We start from the raw sequence: 22,971 nt of genomic DNA on the forward strand, positions 1-22,971 counted from the left end.
TTCTTGGGTTTCTTTCGTTATCAATGAACCAACTTGCAGATTTGGGTAGTAATCTTGGTGATGACACTCTATCTAACGAAGTATCAACAGCGTTAAAGCAACAAGCGTCATCTTCAACGCCCATTAAAATTTTAAAAGATCAAATGAGATGTCTTATGACCAAGACAGTGAAGTTAAACAGTATCGGGTGCTCCGATGACGTGGATGGTAGCCTGAGTGATATATCTCCTGGTGCATCCGTCATGCCGTCCAAAGAAATGCCCTCCGAAAGAAAAGACAACGTTCCCTGGCCCATGAGCAAACTGAAAACAGATCTCCTAAATAGTATCGGGTTTACTGAAGACCTGAACAGAAGTATCCAGAGTTTTACCGAGGATAAAGACGAAATACAGCAACAATTAGACGATATTAAGGATAGCTTCCAAGTTAGTTTATTTCTTTTTTTATTCTCAATTAAATGTTCGAAAAAATTAGATAACAACGAAAAAAATGTATGCTTGCGTCACGAATATATCTCGATTTTCAGGAAGCGGAAGAAAAGGTCGAGATCCTGCTACAGGAAACCGGCGATCTGACGAACGATCTTCGGGAGACCATCTTCCTGGATAACCTGATCCATTTGCTGAACGGAGATCTGGAAAACGTCAAATTGAGGAGCTTGCCGTTCAAGGTGTTCTTCAAGGACGACGACCCGGACTTTCACCATAACGTGATCATATAAACTGCAGCTGATCTGGTCGATATTGGAGGGAGAGTAGCGATCCAGATGGTATGTATGCCATAAAAATGAATGGGGCATAGATATAACTCTTCTCAGATAACATCAGTGCTGGTCGGTATCATTTGGTGTCCATGTCAAACATTCCCGAAAAAATCTTTAAAATGGCAAAAAAAATCTGAATACTGACAACTGGTATCAACATATTTATTTTAAAAAGAAAGAGAAAAACATATCAATTAAACTTCATTGATTCATTCACATCTTACAAAAAACGAAGAATTTTTAAAGGCAAAAATAAAACTAACAACAAATATGATGAAAAAACTAAATAAAATTCTACCAAAAAAAAATTAAATATAAGAAACGATAAAAAACAATACGTAACTAATAACAAAAAGAATCTAATTAAATCAAAATCAAAATCAAATTAATATATGACGGTTAGAAAGGAAATATATATGATAAGAAGAAACCGTTGAACCACCCTGTTACGTCAATAAATTAGAAAACACCATGACGACCATTTGAAGCCCTGCGTCAGTTCCGATAGCAGGAAAACATGGCGAAAAAGGGACAAGCGGTCCAATTACAAATCGAGATCAACAACGACGACGAATGGGACAAGTTGTTGCAAAAATCTGGACTTATTGGTTTGTAATTGTTGGTCGTCGTTGAATTTTCGTGATGGTATTTTTCTCTAGTGGTGGATATATACTCCGAGTGGTGTGGTCCATGCCTAGGTATGCAAGCCAATCTGAAAAAGATTAAACTTGAACTGGGTGGCGACGTCCTGGTTTTAGCTGTGGTAAGTAAAAACGAGTAAAAATCGATTAAAACCAAAAAATATCCATATATAGTTGTAGATTGTTTTACCCCATAACCTAACGATTCTGAAGCTCACAATCTTTTTTTTAATCAATAAACTAGAATCAATGACGTTAATAATTTTTTTGTAAAAAAACATTAACAATAATCTTTCATATAGGGTAGGGCAAAAGTCATAACGAAAAAAAATTTAAAGACCAAATAACCTTTGTAGGAAAACCAAACTTACTTATCTTTTCTTTGAGCAAAGTTATAGGCAATCGAAATGGTAGCGGCAATTTTGCCCCACATCGTATTAACATCGTTAAAAATATTATATCAATTTCAGGCCAAGTCTGATGGTATAACTCAGTTGGCCAGGTTCCGAAACAAAAGCGAGCCAACTTGGATGTTTATATCGGTAAAGCATCAAGTCTCTTCGTGAGCTACGTTCACGTTTCGAAATATTTCCAGAAAGGGAAAATGGTGAACCTGATGTTCGGGGCTGATGCTCCGAAGCTGACCCGCATCATAACCGAGGAATTGAAGAAGGAGCAGTCGGCGATTAAAGGCGAGGCTACCGATCGAGTTCCCATGGACATCACGGAGATGGCCGAGGAGGAACGAGTCCGATATGACGCTGCCGAGTCCATTGAGCGCGAAATAAGGTCGGTTCACAAGTCTCTGGGTCGAATAGTTGAATATATCTTCAACTACTTACACCATTGGTCCACATAAGTTAGTCCATTAGTCCATAATCATCATCCATTCCTTTCCCACTAATATATGCTGCAAAATTTTTCACCATACATTTAATCTTTCTCCAGTTACCATTGATGCTTATTCTTCATATTAGGGGTGTTGATCACCGAAAAAAATATCGATATATCGTTTTCGATATTTTTCAAGAAATATAGATATGATATATCGGAGGAAAAAAAAATCGATATATTTTTTGCAACAAGTATAAAAAAACGATATTTACAAAAAAGTTTACATAATATATATCGATATTGATAAGAAAAAATAAAAAGACTGAAATATTAGCCTAAATAGATATATATTTTTTCTATAAAATATCGATAATTTTTTCAGAAATTATCGATATACCGATATTTTTTCTGCATCCCTAGTTCACATCATCCATATCACCAATCCAGCACATATTATCATTGCATCTGATACTTAATGCACCTGTTTTGTATTCATCCAAGATCAGAATTGAACGTTTTTATATTTACCAGGTGTACCGCAAAGTCATTACTGGTTTTTCTAACAGATGTCGTTAGGCTTAATATGCAATGTTACGAGTTAACCCTTACGTCGTTTTATCTATTAACATCAACCTTCAAAGCTATACATGTTATATTTTGCGAATGTAATTCCATCACAGATTTATACCTTTTTGAAGATGTCAAGTTTTTTGGCTGAAAACAAAAGGAAAAGGCCACTGAAAATCATCTCTTGGTGGTAGAAACTGGTGATTTCGATGTGCAAGGCAAATAACAATCTGGTAGACTGAAAAAGTTTCGAAACTGCAAGGGTTAGTGGATAAAGACCCAACCCAAACTCTAAAAACAATTGGTTGAAGCATTAAATGTCACCCAAGAAACGATTAGCGACCGATTACGAGCAAAGGGGAAAATCCAAAAGAAGGGAAGACGGGTGCCACATCAATTGGATGACAGACAAATCGAAAATCGAAAGATGGTCGATTGATTTTGAAAAACCTGTGCGCCAAAAATCATTGTTACCACCTGGCGAAGCCGGCCGATCAACTCCTCCTTGGTGGCGAGAGAATGCTCTGTGTTTGATGGGACCAGACCGGCGTGGTGTTTTATGAACTGTTAAAACCTGGCGAAACAGTTAATTGTGATCGCTACCGAGAACAAACGATCAATTTGAACCGTGTATTGATGGAAAAAATGGTCCGGAATGGGTCCGAAGGCACTGTAAAGTTCTTTTGCAGAACGATAAACGCATCTCATGAAACAAAACCACTTAAGGAAGCGCTGAAATCACTTGGATGAAACATATTATCGCACCCGTCGTATTGCCCAGACCTTGCCCCGTCCGACTATCAACTTTTTACATTAAGGGGACACCGTTTGCAGAGCAACGGTTCGCCAATTTCAAAGAAGTTCGAAAATTGATCGATAAATGGTCTTGCACAACGGACAAATAGTTTTTTGTTGGGATGACATCCATAAATTGCCTGAAAGATGGAGAAGACGTATAAAATCAAATAGCCAATACTTTGAATAAATAAATGTTTCCATTGTCACGAAAATTCAGTATTTTTTCCGAAAAAAAAATCGGTAATGACTTTCCGGTGCACCTGGTAACAGATATCGAATGTAATAAACTGTTCTTGGATCTGTTTTAGAGAGAAAGAAGAAGCTAAACGTGCGAAGGAACTACTGGAGAGACGCACCAAGGAATGCGAGAATATACTGAACAACGTTCCGAATTTTGGAACGGTTTTGATATTTCCCTCTGCCAAGGACAAGTACAAGGAGGTTCTGCACGATATCCTCGACGAAGCCGGCTTGATAATACATCAAACAGAGAAGGTGAGCAATTTATCGTACAAGCGCTTTCGCCTTCTTGAGGAACTAGTGCTTCACCTACTATTTAGCACGACATTAATTATTCAGCTTACTCTAAAAGAAGAAACCCTCCAAGAACTATGTTATTTCGCAAACTACGATGAGGAATTCCCCGAGCCCTGTCGCGAGGAGCTTCTGAACGACGAGAGCTGCCTGCTGCTCCTGAAGCTCTCCCAGCACGCCATAGATCAAGAGGAAGAGATCGACGACACCATTTTCGCGATGATTTACGGTAAAATGAAACGACCACCTGGGGATCACGAGTGTGTTGCCCAGCTCCTGGTCACCTTCGAGGAGGCAACCGATGATCAACCGCGTAAGGAGAGAGTGGGAGTATGGGTACCAATGAAGCCCCAGTTACGAGCGACCGCTCTGAAACTGTTCTTCCCGAAAGTGACGAAGGAGTTCCTGATTCCCGAGCCCGAACCCGAGCCCGATCACGTGGCCATCATCTTCCCCATCAACAAGAAGGACGAGGTACACCAAGCCGACCGGTCATCGCACCCCTGATGCTCCCCCTTTCTTAGATCCTGCCCGTGGTGCACCAATACCAGCAGGAAGTGATGAAACGCGGCTTCTTTACCAGCGAGAACCCGGACGACGCGCAGCTGGTGGCCAAAACGCTCAAAGAACTCGAGAAACTGGACGCCTCCCATCGTACCTAGTAAGATCGGTTCCATTACGCTTTGCTCTTACTCAAACACGCCTTGATACTCGACGCTAGCTCGGAGAGGATGGTGATGCAGGTCTCCAAGAAACGAAGCGAGGCCATCCTGGCCTTCGCATCCCTGGACCCAATCTACATGTCGCCTAATCCGAAGGAGGGCAAGATGGAATGCGCCAAGTTCTTCCCAGAGGGATATGAGGAAGTTGAGGAGGAGGATACTGAAGAGGAAGCTCAAGAGGAGGGAAAAGAGGAAGCAGAGGGTGAAAAGGAAGAAGATAAACAGACGGAGGACAGTGCCGTGCCAAATGAAGAGGAGCAACAACCTGGTGAAGGCGGCAGTGTTGTAGAGAGTGAAACGACCGAGGAAGTTCCTCCAGAAGGAGACCCGTTACCTAGTGAGGCGGGTGCTCCGGAATCACCACCACCACCAGCTCCAGAAGAAGCTCAATAATTTGTTTTAACTAGTTTATCATAATTTTCTAGCAATAAAACTTAAACAAAACTAACGCGTGGTTTATTTGGTCAGGTGCGACTTCAAGAGGGCATTCTGGAGGAGATGCTCTTCTTCTGCGAGAAGAAATTCCCACGGAGGACCATCGAGGACTTCGGCAGCAACAAGCTCTCGTTTGCGCTGCTCTTGAAACGGTGCCACGATGCCCTCAAGGGTCAGATCGACGAAATAGTGTTGCAGATGGTGTACGGAAACTCGAGGCAACCGCCTGGAGACGAGAAGTCGCCATCGCTTAGACTGAGGAAGGTTGAAGCCGAAGACGATCCGGATAAGGTGCTGCTGGGGGTGTGGGCGCCCCCCAATTGCTTGTGCAAGGCTTCGGTGCTGAAGCTCCTGTTCCCCGGCGTATGTGATCCGAAAAAGATACCGGAAGTCAAGGAGGTCCCTCTACATGTTGCGGTAGCTTATGATGCTTTCAAAGGTTGGTATAAGTCACTCATATTCTTCACTCACATTCATTCATTCATTCATAGCAACAACTGAATAAACATTGAGGACATTTGGTTGTGTTCTAAACCTCTAATGACCTCCAATAACATAATTTGCCAAACATCACGCCAGTGTCAATGTATATTAATATCGAACAACTTCTAGCTAGAGATGTATTCGAGCTATCAACCAAATACCCAGGAAAGGTCATGAGCTTCGGTTATTTCTCCAGTGACATACCTGGAGACGCCAAACTCCTGGCCAAAACCACCGATAAGTTCGAGAGTCGTGTCCTACCCGTGACTTAGTAAGTTATTTCATCAATTATCAACATATATACACGCGTTAATTGTCTTTACAGCGAAGAGAAGATCGTTATTCAACTAGCTAAAGAGGACCAAGATTATTTCGTGGAATTCGAAGAGCTGGGCCCATCGTACATGAGCAGGGACGTGGAAATCGGCGAGCTGGACTGCAAATACTTCTTCCCCGCGGACTATAACGCTCCCGAAGCCGAGATCATCACGTACCTAAAGAAGAAGAGCAAAAGAAGGGGTAATTAGAGTCGTACAATCGCAAACACTGATCTTGACGTCGATTTGGTTTAGGAAAAATGGCGAAGGTCAAGATCCAGCAGGAAAATGTCGAGGAAACGACCCAGCCGGCTAACGAGGAGGTTGGTCTCGCCCCCACCGACGCCAATGCCGAGGAAACAACCGGTGGGGATGATGAAGCTGAAGCTGTTAACGAAACCGAGGAGGATGATGAGGATGATGGGTCTAAAGATGATGATGAAGACGAGGATGGCGTTGAAAACATCGAGGAGGATGACGCAGGTATAGATAAAGCCACATCGCCTGTTGGAGACGCCTAAACATGTAAAATTGTAAGAACAAAAAATAAATAAAACATAGTTGTGTCTGATGATGTATCCTGCCTATATAAAACACATAACAATTGGTATTTTTTGATATTATTTTCTACCAACATCTAACTATTGTGACTTGAGCTCCTTCATTTATTTATTTTTATTCAAATTTTATTTTTTCATACTATATTAACACAATATTTTTCCTAGAATGTTTTTCAGTCATAGTAAAAACAACCTTGCTTGGTAATTTCTGTTCAGTAATTAATGATAAATCATCATAAAAAGATTGACTACATGGTAGTTATAAAAATTACTGTCCTGTTTGCCAAATGCACAAAGTACTTCATAAACTCTAGTCGGTGAGATTAAAAATCTATATAAACAAGCAAAATTATCGAAGACTCAACACGTTCACCAGGCGTCAATTATTCCTGCAAAGAGAATGATGAGGACTGAAACTACTTACACTGATGATCTATAGTCTATAATATGCTTCCTTTAGCATGAAAAAAAAAAGAGTAGCAGCAGTAAAAGTATTTAATTATTGGTATTTATATTATGACCAACGTTTCCTTCCATTCTATCTTTAGAAAAGCAGAAAAAAACTAAAAGTGCCTTTTAGTTAATCAAATCAAAGTCTCTAACGCTCACAATTATTACATAACAGAACACAAAATCCATCTTCTACGATTCTAATATATGGAAATATATATAGTCTATTCAAAGTTTTTTTAGTAATGCATCATGGATATTTGTGACGTCGAAATACTGCGATGTTGCCGCATCAACCCTGAGTTTTAGTTTAGTTGGGTTTTGACCTACAAGAAAATTCTAATCTAAATAAAATAATTGAACAAAAATGTTATCAAATATAATTTATTTTAACATTATAGTACTTCTAATACATATATTATCGAAGGACTTAAAACTACAATTAAGAACACGGCTAGAATAGTTTGTAGATTATATTTGTTTTGTTTACATTGAACTCTTTTCCACACCACCCATGACGTAGAGTTTCTAGGCGCATTTTTTTTCATGTAGTGTTATCCCCATGGAAGCTTAATCCACCTAATCAACAATTGTATATCTGAGAAACGTATTTTACTTTAATTCGAGAGCATATTTACTTTTTACATTTAGTTCTTGTTTCCTTCGATGGTGTGATTACTTTGCAAGTTATCTATTTCTTCTGCTACTACCTTTGTACACCATTCTTGATAAAATTAATCACTGAATTCTGTCTAATGCATTTACCGTATCTATGAAAAAGTTAGTATTCATTCTCTCCTCATACATTCTAACTACACACAAATCTTTCACGCCCTGCAATACCATTTTCTATAGTTATGTTCAATTAATTATATGCATACCTTTAATTGTTTCCACTCTCATCACTCTGTCTCAGGAATTTCCAGCATTGCACAGCATTATCACATATCGAAAGTTTCCTTCAGTCACTTTCACTTTCCACTGTCACTTTCACTGTCCAATTCAATCACTAAACTATTAATTTCTGATCTGTCTAAAACATGTTCACGATTCCACCATTTATCAATTACATTCCTTGTATGTTATATCAAGTTCATCCAAAGAAGGTGTTATGGTTGACAATGCTTCCTTCCACATATCCAAACAGTTTTTTGATGGAATACCCTTCTCAACCAGCAATCAATTAATTGCATATCTGCAATTAACTATTAATAAATATAATGACCAACAAAACCCAATTGATATTGTAACTTTTAACTTTTTCCATCAATTTTTATTATCTTTACACTTTTTTTGTCACTGTCTTGCCAAGAATGCCACAATAAACCATTTTGAAATATTCAAGTTTCTTATATTATTTTATACCATTAATTGATAAAATAGCTTGTGTACTTACAGTTCTTATATATTTCATATATTTGCTCTCGAATAGAGCCAATGTCACGATTCGTTACACACTTTGTATGTAGACGGTTTTTCTTGGGTGAATCTAAATTATTATTCTTCATTTTGTAAGTGATGTTACTCACACTACCCACAGTAATATTTAGCACGGCAGCGACCCGCTAAAAAACATTTTCAATAAAATTGGAGGGGCTTATATTATTTAATATCATCAGTAATTACCTCTCTAACGGAATTTACCGGCAAAAGGGAGCCTCCGTTATCTCGTTCCTTTTCGAAATAACCTATTAAAGCCGCAATCAATTTGTGACCCTGAATATCTATTGTTTTCCGCATTTCATACGAAAAAATATGATATATCACGGAACGACTTAAAATTTATCAAAATAAAGGGCTAAAATAATGTTTGCCGGTTTATAACCTGTAATAATTATAACTAATATTTTGAATAATTTAGCGTACATCTGACAACCGGACGGCTACCAGCTGTCAGACGTATGCAAAATTCTTGAAAACAATAGTGATAAGAGGTTTTAACTCTTACCTATAAATTATTATGGCTGTATAAAAGGATAAAGGAGTAGTTAGTTGGCTATTCTACCAAATATTCCCTAGTCAAAAGTTGAAATTATTTAAAACAAAGAAACATCTAGTTAACTATACAAAACAAATGATGAATTATTGAATTAATCATTAATAAGCGCTTATTATATCATCCCTAAAAAATCTTATTTCCATAGTATTTATAAAAAAAAATTGTAGAATATTCTTCTAAATAACTATTCTATTCTCATCAACTGTATAATTGTCAGAACGCTTCCTAGAGTATTAGCCTAGCATTCAAATTGACCTACAACAAAATTAAAATTAAAATTAATCGATATAATATATTCGTTGCAAAGTTTTAAATGCATTTAGTCATAATATGAAAATATGCAATTCCAACAAAGTGATGATAAAATATATGGTAAATAACTTTCATGATATAGAGATCTGTTTGTTAAACGGCTAGCTTTCGCTGGAACTTCAGAGAGGGCGCTGAACACAACATATTTGAAAACTGTCAATATTTGCGGCATTTTAAAAACAATTCAATATTGTCTGTGAACACAGTGAGGGTAGATTTCATAAGAAAAATTTCGAAAGAATATTTCGTTAAACCCTATAAGAATGGCTTAATTTGTTTCCAAGAGAATCTAACGCATTTAATGTGAGTGATTTGATTTTTGAATATCAATATTGGTTTTGTTTTTCATATTCTAATAACAAACTAGTTAGGTGAGTTAGATCAACGAACAGACGTCAGGTCTCGACATCACATGACGAACGAACAAAAAAAGACAATCGACAACAATGCGACGGCACTTTTTAGTTCCAATGGAAACTCCAATCAAAACGATCAACAGAATTATCATCCAAATCTCGCTGTGATGTCCGACCGGCCTTGTCCAGTCGTCAACAGCGTGCAAATATTACCTGCCTGAATTTACATTTCCCCCTAACGATTTTGTTGTTTGACGTCACCGATTAACGATTTCATTCTAATTGATGCTAATGTCGCGAGTCTTATTGGAAACGTCGATTTTATTTTAGCCCGCCCGTCTTAATAGAATGAAGAAACATCTAGGAGGCCGGGACGAAGACCGTCTCGCGAATCCGATAATCGATCGAGGGTCCCCGTTAGTCTTTTGTTTTCGCGTTTTTCCGTTGATTGTCACGAGCCGGTGTCAGTTTGACGTTGGTATATCTCGATAATGATTTAAAATGTTGGGTTAATGGTGTTTACCGATGTTTGAAAACAACTGAAATTGTACAATGGCGTGTAACAGATCCTAATATGGATAATGAGATAATTGTACAAACAAAAAAAAATTGTTAGCTGTGATTTTTCGCTCACGACTTAGTGGTGGTTTTCCTGCTTTTTCTATCTCGTTTAACCGAAAATAGAAGTTGTAATTGATCATTGTTTGTTCGTTAACGTAAGAAATACTGTACAGGGGATTTTTATTTTCGCGTTATCGCTATTTTTAGAGATATATGAACAATTATAGATTCGCTTTGTAAAAAATGCTGCTGAAATGAAAATAATAAATTAAATATGAAGCTAAACAATCAAGTACATCCACCACGACTACCTCTGCGGAATCAGACTCAATCACCTTCGTTTTTAAATTAACAAGGAACGATAATGCATGCCAATCAGATCATATAGTACTTATTGTTGAAGATATATGGTGCCTAGTGATGAACTTCTTAGAGATAATACTTAATCTTGTTAGTTACATCACCACCTGTACCAGATAGACCCTACGTTTTTACATTTCCCTGATGGGATAGTAGTACACGGGGTAATATAAACATTTGCTCTGGTACCAGCATGAAGATGATTTCAGATTACACCGTTACCTCTATACGCCTACTTTTTTGACTTTGACAATGTCGACTGTAAGGCCTTAAAGTAATATCATCTTTTTCATGATGATAAAACATTCCAAAACCAAACGCTGATTTCGACAGGCAAATAAACGTGAACTGATGATGAGGTTCTCTGCGATACACCGTGTCTACCAAACCTAGTCCCCAGCGATGATTATTTGCCATCGAACCTCAGAAAGTGCCTCTAGTGGTAAGAAGTTTTGCACATTTTTCCTCCTCAAAAATCTTTATTTTCTTTTCGCGGTATTTGAATTCAGAATCTTTCGAAGATCAAAAACATGTACTTGCTATAGTGACCCTAGACCAGGAAAATATAAATCTACTTTCAAACCAATTGTTGGATTAAGTTCGTTAAAATCCATTGTATGTGCCAGATCTATTCCCAGTGATTATTATTTGCCCTCGAACCTCAAAAAGTAGCTATAGTGGTAAGAAGTTTTGCAAAAGTGAACTTCGCTGAAATTAAATTAATTTTGAGGGATTTTTAGGACTTTTATTTTCGGTCTTTCCAAACGCGTTTGAATTCAGAATCTTTTGATGATCAAAAGTGTAGACTTGCTCTAGTGACCCTAACTTCAGAAAATAAAGATCTACTCTCAAACCAATTATTAGAATGAGTTCTTTACAATTCAATGTATATACAAGATCTAGTCCTAGGAAATTGCTCCAGTGTTAAGAAGTTCTACAAAATTGAACCTCATTGACAATAAATTAATTTTGAGGCATTCGATCCCTCAAACATTTGTATTTTTGATCTTTCTGACAGTTTTGGAATTTAGAATATTTTGGGGGTCAAAGATATATACTTGCTACAGTGATCCTAGCTCAGGAAAATATAAATCTACACTCAAACCAGTTGTTGGATTAATTTTTTTGCAATCCACTATGTCTGACAGATCTAGTACCCAGGGATCATTATTTGCGTACTTAGTGTCCTCAGAACCTGTTAAAATGTATCGCAAAATTTAAAGAACAAACAAAATATTGTTGAAATATGGAGAGAACTATATATACATCAGATAAGTTTTGAGGAATTTTCTCTCTCTAAGTACTACCTGGTAGTATAAATCATAAAGTAGTACCAAGTTAGACCACGTACCGTAAGTGGAAATCATATATCTATATCTGATGAAAATAATGGTTAGAAGCATAAAATACTAACTTTTTCATTACGGTTGTCCATGGAAGTTCATACCGAAATAGCAAAAGTGTTCAAATAGTTTAATGTGACATCCAAAAACAGCATCAGAAACACCAGAAATCATTTAAAAAAATGCAGGATATGGATTTGGAGGTCTCAAACGAAACGAGAGAAGTTTAGCAGAAGTTGTACGGACAATCATCAAAATTTCAAGTGATGAATCTAGCTTATTCGGTAGATCTAGCTCCATCAGACTTCTAGTTATTCTCGTATTTAAAAAAAATATTATTACCATTTAAGATCAATTCACAGTTCCTGTAATTGTGTCTCCTTTATCGAGAAATGTTCAACTAGTGTTAATTTCTAACCAAACTGCTAAGAGAACCTGATTTTGTGAACTTTCATCAGACCGACCAATTCCCCGGTCCTCCATTAAAACAATTGACTATATCGTTCCGATAATGCATCATTTTTTATATCATTATGTGTCTATCTGTACGTAATATGTTGAAATACTTATGAATAAACAAATATATGCAGTATAAAAAAAAATATTAGCGAGTTACTTGACTTCACGTGACCGTCGGAGTGGGGAGGCGGCTGTGAGACATCGCCTCCAAGACGTAAGAACGGTACCGGTCGACCAGCAGTCACCAGCTAGACTCGTTGCGAGTGGTACCATGCTAAACGGTGCGAATCGCGCGTCATGACTGAAACCCCGGTCCAGACCGTCAATTTCAACATCTCCGATCTGGAAGTGTTCCAGGTACGTGAGGTGGACCGCGACCTGAGCACCTTCAGCGAGCCCACCTATCAGGAGTTCCTCACCGACGTCTGGGTGGGCATCGTGCTCACCCTCATGGTGGTCAGCTGCGTCTGTTTCATGTGCTCCTGTCTGGTTTACCACAAGATCCAAGAATGGAAGGAAAGAAGTGAGTACTGCATTGTTCTGTAATAAGGCAAGGCACCGAGTCTGGTAGATACGGTTTATCTCTTCCATAATTCTTTATTTAAATTCAGTTGTGACCGTGGATATTCCGTTTAAATTGCCATGTGAATAGTTATCTTGGACCAATGTCCAAAACGTTTCTTTTTTTAACTGGCAAGCAAGTCAATCACAATTAGCGTTGAGAACTATTGACTAAAAACAGTCGATAATCGCAAAACAGTCGACAGTCAAAAACTACTGTATGTACGAAACCTTCCCTGTATAAATTGTGAGAGAAGAAAGGACGGAGATAATTGCTTGGGCAGTTTGATATGTGCTTATATTTTCCAATGGTAGTATAAACGAGACGGGGATGTACATATTACTTCACGTACTACTTAACGTACGTAACTTTAAAAAAAGAAAAGCAAAAAAATTACTGAATACTATTAACATGAAATTAATAATTTCATGTTAAACGCAGTAGAATCACTCTTATATTTGAATGTTCTGTGGATCTGTAAAATAGAGGGAATTTTTCTATGAAATGGAATAATATAATTTAAAAATAAATAAAAGAATAATTTAAATAATATACTATAACAAATATAGACAATACAATGGAACTTAAACAAAACTTAAAAGCTAAAGATGTACAATAACAATAAAGACTAAATAAAAATTAAACATATACCTAATCATAGAAAAAAATACTAATCCATGACATATTTAAAAATGATGGTACAATAACTACTAGAGCTTTTTAAAATAAAGTAAATGCTTTATTTATTATTGAACGGAAATATTTTTTAACAAAAATCGAGAGAGTAGTCCAAATATTACTTATTATTGCCATAAAAACAATCAAAAGTATATTACTATTTACTATTCACAATTTTTATCTTTTTACCCTATTAATTAACAATCTTGAAAAATATCACTCCAAAATGCAACTATATTAATATACAATATATTGTTATTTACTAGCAAACTATCAAAAAATCATAAAACTATATATATTACATATAAATCTATGTAAGCATAAATTTTAACATAAAGCAGTCGATAGTAAATAGTAACAAAATCAGTCGGACCGAAAATAGCGACTGAAACACTCGACAGTAAAAAGTAGTGAATTACTAAACAGTCGATAGTCGATTTCAGTCGATAGTTCCCAATGCTAATCAAAATAATAAAACGATTTGCAATACCTTTTGTAACTCAACTACTAACTCTTGACAATGTCAATACAGTAAGTTAGTAAGTCCCACAAAACTAACCTATAGTCACAGTACTTATTGGTACATCAATATAAAGATTCATTATCATTTTTTGTTATTATCAAGTCATCTTGCGAACAATTTTAATCCGAATGCGTCGAAACAAAAGAGAGTCAAGGTACACCGACCGCTTTGTAATAAAACGCACAGCCTTTAGATAAACGATTTCAACGTTTTATGTACTCAATAGTTTTTCCTTCGAAAACTGTATAAACAAATCTCCCGCTGCCCCGAGTTGTTGTTTAAATTATTCACCGTGTTAATTGTTTAACTTATCTGTATTTACATAACGACTTTATTTGGAATTACTCTGGGGCTTATAGGAGAATGCGTTTCTCCTTGTTTGATGAATAATGAGTAAACCTTCCTGTGTTAGAATTTTGTATCATAAATGATTGGTGACGGTTTAGTGTTTTAACCTATGAGGTGATTCATGTTTCACTTAATATTGCTATTAATTATTTATGATCCATAGTTACAAATAAACCGTCAGGTTTTGACAATACATTTGTGCTCTTTCAAATTATCCATTATGCATCATAATTTTGGATGAGATAAACTGGTTCATGTGGTAAACTGTCATGATATCGAGACTCAGACCCGACTAAACTCAATAATTCTCTCTGCGTTTTATTTTTGTCATTGTTCTGGGCGAGTCGACAGTCAGAGGGAACCAACTCTGGTGAATAACATTGAAAACTAACATAACCTCACAAAAATAGTTAACGCCGTTTCTCTAACGTCGCAGTCTCTAAAACATTCGATGATTTAGTTCATATAATATTGAGTATATATAGTCTGTTCAAAGTTATTTTGTACATACGGCATTTAAATTTGTGACGTCAAAACGTCGCAATGTTGCCGCATCAACTCTGAGTTTTAATTCTGTTTGGATTTGGCATACAACAAAATTCTAGTCTAAATAAAATTATTGAACAAAAATGTTATCAAATATAATTTATTTTAACATTATAGTACATCTACGAACTACAGTTAATTGTACAGCCACAATAGTCTATAGGTTAGAGTTATAACCTCTTATCACTATTGCTTTCAAGAATTTTGCATACTGACAACCGGACGACTTTGACAGGCTCATTCGTTTGCGTGTTCGAACTAATCAAACAGCATTGTGTCTCTTTTTAACTGGAATAAAATGAGAAGGAAAATATTGTCTGATTGTAAAAGGAATTTACACTGTGGCGGACAATATATTAAACATCTTGATGACGTATACACAAAATCACGTTAATACTAGAATTTGCAAAATTAATTAAGGACTTTATTCATAATATCTACAAATGTAACAGTTGCTTGTTATAATTATTTTTCGTTATTATTGCTTACTTCTTCATTTTTTCAGTGTTGAAAAGCCTGGTTCCTGACTGCATTTTCCTTTCGTACTATTTCATTCGTAGAAAGTATGTTTCATATGTTTAATATATATATTTTGTTATTTATTATATTTAATTCAAGGTAGATTATACGATGTTTTTCTTATAATTATTTTCAAGATGCGAGTCGCATGATGATTATGTTATGAATGTTATTTACAGGGGGAATTTTATTGGATTGAAATAGTTTCTCTTTAATTATTTTTCAAGATAAATAGACATAGCGTCGAGATGATTTCAGTGAGTCACCATAGATAGTTTTCTAGTTAGTTCTCAGAGAGTCCTTTGAGTCATTCTGTTTATGACTGTTTTCAGCGAAAACGGATGAAGCGTCACGAGAAAGGCTCAGGACATTCACCGATAATCTTCGAGATATTGTGTAAAATTTCCCGGTGATCTTTCCATCTCGTCGGGTACGGTATTGGCAAAACGACCGGTTTTCTCTTTCATTTCACCTTGATTGTTACTTTTCATCGGTGCTTCGACCCGAATCCGTTAGCGATTGTTTCTGACCGGGTGGCATGTTATTTAAGAGGTTCTCTGACGTAAACGAAGCTGATATTCGACCGGCACGTGACTCACCACCTAAGGTAAAACTAAGTTCGAAGACTCGTAGAGATTAGCCGATCGATCGCAGAAATCGAGTCGCCCGTGAAACTCCGTTTATCTGTCGTTGGCTATGGGGACTTGTCAAAAGTGACAGAAGTAGGTTATATCTGTCGGTCTGTCTTGTACGGGGTGGGGATAACAAAAGACATGTTATATGTTTAAGAGTTTATTACGTTTTAAAATAAAAAATGGCCAATTATGATTTATTGTTTGAAAACTGTTTTTTTTTTAATTAGACTAGAGTTTTATACCAAGGTGTACTCATAGGGACGCCTGGTGTGCGCGTTAATTTTTGACTTCGCGATGTTGCCGGTTCTTGTAAATTATATGTGTATTTCAAGAATATATTTTCTTGGATTTAGACATTTATTTGGAGATACATTTAATTTAAAGGTCGAATTTTGATAAATTTGGTGGTACAAACGGAAAAACAATATGTGCGATAACAAATATAATTTAATTATCAATTTACAAACAATGTATTACAAAGTAATATCAAGAACTAATTTTAAAATATTTTTTATTTAAATAAAGTTTGATTATTTTTTATTTTTTAGTAAGTTCCTTAATTGTTTTTTAAGTCGGTTCAATGTTTTTGTTAATATTATTATTCAATCTTCTCAAACTCTTATTCGATATAAAATATATTTAATAAACAATCATTTGTTTTCCATGATCAACTAGATTTTTCAACATACAGTAACTGTACGTTATTTATGCGATATATATTAAAATAAACGGTTACGCTATGTGTCGCTAATTATCATAGAGATGACCAACGTATGGACCAACGCAAAAAATCTTTATATTCTCGCTGCGTTGCCCCGTACCAAAACGAAACAAAAGAATGACATAACCGAAGGCCGATATCCAATTGTAATTTTAGGCTTTCGTCCGTTTACTGTGACCGTTTCATTTTGGCAAATGGACTACTCCATTCAAGGTAAGAACGATTGAGCCATCTCCTACATCTGAACGCGTTAAAAGACGATTTATCTACATCGGCGGAACACCACGCAATCGAGTCTATCCAGGAAGCCAGTAATGCTCGGATTGATCTGAAACAATTTTTTTATATATATGAATATTTATTTAATGAATGTCTAATCTAATATATAGTCCTTCCAATAAGACCTCCGATGTACATTATCAAAATTTATAATGCAACGTTGCCGCACCAATTCGTCGTTTATTTTGAACCCTGACAACGAAATACTAATGTAAATAAAATAATCAAACAAAAAGAACGTTCCAAAATATAATTTCTTTTAACTATAGTAACAGGTCAATTGAAAAGTCCCCGGCCTACCATAGCTAAATATATTTTTTTGGCAAAATTAGTTTTTTTTATTCAACATAATTCTCTTCAAGGGTGATACACTGTTTATAGCGACCCTCCGACTTTTCGATATCGTTTTTTTACGAACTGTCCTATGATTCAAAATAGGTCTCAGTTTCGGCGATCACCTCTTCGACGAACATTTTTTCCCCGCGAGCATTCTTTTGAGACCTGAGAATAGGAAATAGTCGCTGAGGGCCAGATATGGAGAATACGGTGAATGAGGAAGCAATTCGAAGCCCAATTCATGGATTTTTGCCATCGTTTTCACTGACTTGTGACACGGTGTATTGTGTTGGTGAAACAGCACTTTCTTTTTCTTCAAATGCGGCCGTTTCTCGGCGATTTCGTCCTTCAAACGGTCGAATAACGCTATGAAATAGTCGCTGTTGATGGTCCTTCTTTTTTCAAGTTGGTCAATGAAAATGATTCCGTGCGCATCCCAATATACAGACCTTGCCAGCCGACTGTTGCGTTTTCTCCCGCTTTGCGTGAAATGATGGAGCCATGTTTCATCCATTGTCACATATCGATGCAAAAACTCAAGTTTATTACGCTTGATCATCTTCAAACACTGCTCCGAATCATCAACTCGTCGTTGTTTTTGCTCAAAACTGAGCTAGCGTGGCACCCACTTTGCACATAGATACCCAAATATTGGTGAATGATGTTGTACACGTTCAATTGATATCTTTAGAGCGTCTGCTATTTTATTCAATTTCAATTTACGGTCATTCAAAATCATTTTGTGGATTTTTTAAATGTTTTCGTCGGTAACAACCTCTTTTGGGCGTCCACTGCGTTCACCGTCTTCGGTGCTCATTTCACAACGTCTAAACTTAGCATACCAATCCTTGATGGTTGATTTTCCTGAGGCAGTGTCCGGAAACTCGGCATCAAGCCAAGTTTGTGCTTCAACTGTATTTTTTCCCTTCAAAAAGCAATGTTGTATCAACACGCGAAATTCCTTTTTATCCATTTTTGTCACAATAACAAAAGCTGCTTCACTCAAAATGCTGCTTCAACTATAATTCACAAACTAATGATCCGACAGCTGTCAAATTGATACACGAATCTTTTAAAGTGTAGGGCTAACTATAAAATATATGGATTTAATTCTAGTAGCGCCATCTATGTGTCAGGCCGGGGACTTTTCAATTGACCTGTTACATCCAATGCATATTTATTGAAGGACTTAAACTACAGTTAATTAAATAGTCACGATAGTTTGTAGGTTATAGTTGTTTTATTATATTTATATTGAGAAGTGACAACACTGTCAACCAGTAGCAACACAATTTTTAAAATTTTACAAATCGATTTGGTTACATGTTCGGCCGCATCCAACATCATTCTGTCTCTTCTTAATTACAGTAATGCTAATTAGTAAAATGAGAAAGAAAACTGTTCGGAGTTTAAAAGGATTTTACGATTTTGTAAACTGAATTTGGCAATACGTTCGACAGTGTTGATGACGTACATTGGTTGTTTTATTGGTAGGTTTTCTGCTTCTTATTTTTTGCACCTCAACTTTAAATGGTCTATTTATATCTAGTCATCCATGGATAAATTTGAAGAGATAATACATTCATATCGAAACTTAAAATAGGTTATGTTTGTGAGTATGTATAACGGATAAAAAACGATCCAACAGATTTGTTTTGTATTATTTTAAAGATTTTCAAGTGAATTATACGTATTGTATGAGAAGTTTTGACCGTTAAACCATCGCCTAATTGATGTCCATTCTAGGTTTTCTTTTTTAACGAATTGTGATTCACTGATATGTCGCATTCAATTACATTTATTGTTACAGCATTTCCTTTGTATTTGGCTAAAACACGGTTTTGTGAAAAAAAAAAGACAGAAAAGTAGGTTATGTCGTCATTGTCGTATTTTCTAAGAAAGTGTGGGAAAAACTAATTTGATATTGTATTATTTGGAGGGTTTTATTTAATAATACTTGTAATTGTTAAATAGAATGTGACAATATTTTTATACAAGAAAATAGGTTATGTTACTGTATTTTCTAAGTCTGAAAACACTTATTAGGCTTATAAATTAATACTTTATAAGAATTCACTTTTATAGGTTAGTAGTTATACGGTAATAATAAGAGACTGAACTTCAATCTTAGAAAAATCCTTAGTCAACATTTTTAAATATTAAGATTAAAAAAAATGACATTTCAGTTATCATTCTTACAGCTATAAGAGCTAACAATTAACATATGTCGACTATACGATTTTAAAAACCGACATCCATATTTTGTAAGGTCAGACGAGCAGAAAATCAAATTTTCCAAATATTGAGAAAAAATTTGACATTTTAAAGCCAAGCTATCTGCCACGAACATTTAAAATACATTGCTTTCCTTAAACCGCAAGCTGTACTCTCTTAATAACGCAACAATCATTTAAATATATTATACTTACTCGCCAGTAATGTGTTTTACTGCAATAAGTATCTAAATAAATTAAATATTGAACAAGGTAACTAAATAAACAGCAATTCAAACGTAGATCACCCGTCTATGTACCTAATAAATAAGTCTTTGTCATTCTTCTAAATCCAATTTATTTTAAGTACATCGTTCGGAATCCCAAAATCATAGTAGGCCTCGTCAATAATGGAAAATCCATTCGTGAGTGAAATCACGGTGATAAATTAAACCGCGTCCCAACCAAGGATACGAAAACGGTAAAAATATTCGGTGACTGACGTTTAACTGTACAAATATCCGTTCGATAAAACCGTTAACATCATTGTCACATCGGAAACTGTCAGATATTTGACAGATATATCTCACTGTCGTCCTATTTTATTTTGTTTCTTGAGCCCGTTTTATTAGTAAGTTATACAACCAAATATACACTTAATGCGGTTTGTAGAAACTGAATAATATTGAACGTAATAAATATATGTAGCGATTATATATTTATCAATTTTTTCAAGAATTTTCGCAACCAATGTTTGTTTAAGTGCGATAATAAGAATTCTAAACTCGGATACTATTTTTAAAACAGCGAATGAGACGAGTAAACAAGGAATTGACGATAAATTATATCCTGTGTGCGTTTCAAGTGATCTAAAGTATAATTTAAATATGATCGACGACGTATAATCCGTACCTAATTAGTGATTTATTATAAATACATTTTTATATTAAGCTTTTATTTATAATTGTTATAATTTTGTATCCTAAACTAAAAAGAGAGTAAGGGTATGATTAAGTTGTTAGCTTTTAAGGTTATAAACTTTGACAGATCCGATTTTTTTTAACTCAATTGTCAAAATATTATGATTATGACAACTAACAATAAAGGTTCTTTTAATTAGGTAATACGATTAAAAGAAAAAGAAAGAACAGTTGATTTTTTAAATAAACGTAGCTATAAATACTGTACTAAATCTAGACTACAGGAGGTGGACAACCGTCAGTATGTGCGTATAGCCTAGTCAAAAAAAAGTTAAAATAATATATAATTCTTTCAATAAAACAGCCAATGCACGTCATCAACACCGTCGATGTATTGCCAAATTCAGTTTCTAACAACGTAAGATCCATTTTAAACTCGGAACATTTTTCTTTCTCATTTTAGTTAGAGACAGAGTGAAGTGTGCTGCGTCCGAATATGTAACCAAATAGTCAATATAATAAAACAACTCTAACTTACAAACTATTGTGGCTGTTTAATTAACTCTAGTTTAAATGCTTCAATAAATATGCATTAGATGTACTAGAATATTAAAATAAATTATATTTTACAACGTTAAATTTCCCTAAATAAACAAAAACTTAAATTTGGTACGGCAACGTTGCTTTATAAATTTTGATGACGTGCATGGGTTGACATTTGACAGGGTTACATATATTAGAATAATCAATAAAATAGGAGGGCAAAAATTAGACCAATAGTTAATACCGAAAAGAAATGGAGACGGAGAAATAGAAATAAAAGACATAATATATGCACATATATTTGAACAGTTCAAAATACACACCATTTAACCTTACCATTCTATACCCGCCCTTCCCTCATCCTCTACCGTCTAACGAAAACAACAAAATTTTAATTAAATATCGATAAAAAATCAGTTTCTTTCATCCTCCAAACAAATGATGCACAACGTTACACAACATCAGCCATGTGACTTTTACGAAAACAAAATCACATACGGACCAGTGGTGGGTCGGCTTGACCCCAATGGCGACTTGATTAAATTTTAATTACCGCACATAATATTCATAACTTTTACCTCTTAGGTCAAAAAACCGTTTATCGTATTATTTACTAACAATTGCGTTTCGATGTTGCAGCGCTGCGAACCCACATCGCCACCAACTTGGAAGCTGGTTCCATCGAAGTCGATCTTCCCAGCTACACCATCGTGTCCGGTCTGCCCAGTTACGAGGAGGCTCTGGAGCAGCTGAAGAAAATCAAGGAGATGCGACCAGGTCCAAAACAGCAGGAAGAGGCCTCGAAACCGAGTCCGGAGCCAGCTGCCGGCAGTTCTCTGTCAGTGTTCAACCTGTTCGGGATCTATAACAAGACCGGAGACGTTGTGGGACTCAAACCTACCTGAATCCTTCTTGGACTGGATACTCTAGGAGGTCGTTGACATTGGATGACAATTCCGCTGACGTACAGCCCGCTATCGCCAGCGAATAATAGGATGGTTTTAAAAGAATGGCTCTTAAGAGCCCTGTAAATATTTTTGACACAAATCAATAAAGTTATAACGATGTTAGAATACCTCGTTTTATTTAATGTCAGATTCCGTATATCATATCAAAATATTGAGGCAATAAAACCCGATTGCTACTCGATTAAACATTTTTTTTCTAATTTCTGAAAAGTATTCTTGAAATATTTGCCCCAACTGCCTTCTGGATACAGACTTATAAAAATTCGGCTTCTGTATATTTATGTTCACAAAATTTAGAAAATATTTTACGAATTGACTAAAAATATTTACAAATCGTTGCACTTTAACACAAGAGATCTTACTCCGAAACTCGTAATGAAAACGGCAAATTCTACGCTCTTTAAGTTGACTTATAATCTGTCACAATTTCGTTGCCATGGTAACCGTAATAATTTCAAACAGAACGTATTCAATTAATCTATTTTATCTTCGAAACGATATATAATACCCCGTTTATTTAACATCAAATACCATATACTATCTCAAATTATTGTGGTAATACGACCTGATTAGTTTAATTTAAAAAAAAATTAAATGCTAGAAAGTATTCCTGAAATATTTACCATACCTACTCCTTTCCGGACGCAGACTACTAACTTGTGCCCATCCGATCCAAAAGGATTTTC

The 22,971-nt window shown here is 35.7% G+C and overlaps 4 protein-coding genes and 1 long non-coding RNA gene across 7 annotated transcripts in view; 3 read left to right on the forward strand and 2 right to left on the reverse strand.

Moving 5' to 3' along the window:
* Positions 1-721, forward strand: part of LOC143202399 (uncharacterized) — a 91,751-nt gene extending 91,030 nt beyond the window's left edge. Inside the window, exons 4-5 of the mRNA XM_076413899.1 lie at positions 40-425; positions 527-721. Coding sequence (XP_076270014.1) covers positions 40-425; positions 527-721 — 581 coding nt within the window. The remainder of the gene's footprint in view (positions 1-39; positions 426-526) is intronic.
* Positions 635-5,252, forward strand: LOC143202393 (thioredoxin domain-containing protein 3-like). The gene is made up of 9 exons (XM_076413876.1): positions 635-769; positions 1,167-1,371; positions 1,423-1,526; positions 1,875-1,946; positions 2,000-2,193; positions 3,912-4,098; positions 4,183-4,611; positions 4,662-4,798; positions 4,859-5,252. Exons 2-9 carry the CDS (start codon positions 1,281-1,283, stop codon positions 5,250-5,252), a joined length of 1,608 nt encoding a protein of 535 aa, XP_076269991.1. The 5' UTR covers positions 635-769; positions 1,167-1,280.
* A 105-nt stretch (positions 5,253-5,357) lies between these two features.
* Positions 5,358-22,390, forward strand: LOC143202402 (uncharacterized). 2 transcript variants are annotated; one of them, XM_076413904.1, is made up of 5 exons: positions 5,358-5,733; positions 5,907-6,048; positions 6,103-6,296; positions 6,350-6,627; positions 21,957-22,390. In XM_076413904.1, exons 1-4 carry the CDS (start codon positions 5,358-5,360, stop codon positions 6,613-6,615), a joined length of 978 nt encoding a protein of 325 aa, XP_076270019.1. In that variant the 3' UTR covers positions 6,616-6,627; positions 21,957-22,390. The 2 variants fall into 2 exon arrangements, with proteins under 2 accessions (XP_076270019.1, XP_076270018.1); XM_076413903.1 differs by having other exon boundaries at positions 6,350-6,577.
* LOC143202417 (uncharacterized) lies at positions 7,473-7,873 on the reverse strand. The gene is made up of 2 exons (XR_013007162.1): positions 7,743-7,873; positions 7,473-7,683 (listed from the first exon to the last, which is right to left on the reverse strand). It is a non-coding gene; the product is annotated as an uncharacterized LOC143202417 (long non-coding RNA).
* LOC143202414 (uncharacterized) lies at positions 8,081-9,176 on the reverse strand. Of its 2 annotated transcripts, XM_076413926.1 has the most exons (4): positions 9,053-9,176; positions 8,731-8,902; positions 8,501-8,669; positions 8,081-8,299 (listed from the first exon to the last, which is right to left on the reverse strand). In XM_076413926.1, the coding sequence occupies exons 2-4, from the start codon at positions 8,842-8,844 to the stop codon at positions 8,214-8,216; spliced, it is 369 nt and encodes a 122-aa protein (XP_076270041.1). In that variant the 5' UTR covers positions 8,845-8,902; positions 9,053-9,176; the 3' UTR covers positions 8,081-8,213. The 2 variants fall into 2 exon arrangements, with proteins under 2 accessions (XP_076270041.1, XP_076270042.1); XM_076413927.1 differs by lacking the exon at positions 9,053-9,176 and having other exon boundaries at positions 8,151-8,309; positions 8,731-8,987.
* Positions 22,391-22,971: the final 581 nt, after the last annotated feature.

The sequence above is a fragment of the Rhynchophorus ferrugineus genome, unplaced genomic scaffold, assembly GCF_030347505.1.
Source record: "Rhynchophorus ferrugineus isolate W39M unplaced genomic scaffold, kcgeb_rfMv2 rfM9, whole genome shotgun sequence".
Taxonomy (NCBI): domain Eukaryota; kingdom Metazoa; phylum Arthropoda; class Insecta; order Coleoptera; family Curculionidae; genus Rhynchophorus; species Rhynchophorus ferrugineus.

What these genes read in the sequence shown, in the direction of transcription:
- LOC143202393 (XM_076413876.1), top strand. Translation starts at nt 1,281, where the DNA reads ATGGCGAAAAAGGGACAAGCGGTCCAATTACAAATCGAGATCAACAAC. An exon ending in TAATACATCAAACAGAGAAG is followed by an intron (nt 4,099 to 4,182) that starts GTGAGCAATTTA and finishes TTAATTATTCAG; the next exon opens with CTTACTCTAAAAGAAGAAAC. An exon ending in CCATCAACAAGAAGGACGAG is followed by an intron (nt 4,612 to 4,661) that starts GTACACCAAGCC and finishes CCCCTTTCTTAG; the next exon opens with ATCCTGCCCGTGGTGCACCA.
- LOC143202414 (XM_076413926.1), bottom strand. Translation starts at nt 8,844, where the DNA reads ATGCGGAAAACAATAGATATTCAGGGTCACAAATTGATTGCGGCTTTA. An exon ending in CGGTAAATTCCGTTAGAGAG is followed by an intron (nt 8,670 to 8,730) that starts GTAATTACTGAT and finishes AATGTTTTTTAG; the next exon opens with CGGGTCGCTGCCGTGCTAAA. An exon ending in ATATGAAATATATAAGAACT is followed by an intron (nt 8,300 to 8,500) that starts GTAAGTACACAA and finishes AGTTAATTGCAG; the next exon opens with ATATGCAATTAATTGATTGC.
- LOC143202402 (XM_076413903.1), top strand. Translation starts at nt 5,358, where the DNA reads ATGCTCTTCTTCTGCGAGAAGAAATTCCCACGGAGGACCATCGAGGAC. An exon ending in CGTGTCCTACCCGTGACTTA is followed by an intron (nt 6,049 to 6,102) that starts GTAAGTTATTTC and finishes TTGTCTTTACAG; the next exon opens with CGAAGAGAAGATCGTTATTC. An exon ending in CATCGAGGAGGATGACGCAG is followed by an intron (nt 6,578 to 21,956) that starts GTATAGATAAAG and finishes TCGATGTTGCAG; the next exon opens with CGCTGCGAACCCACATCGCC.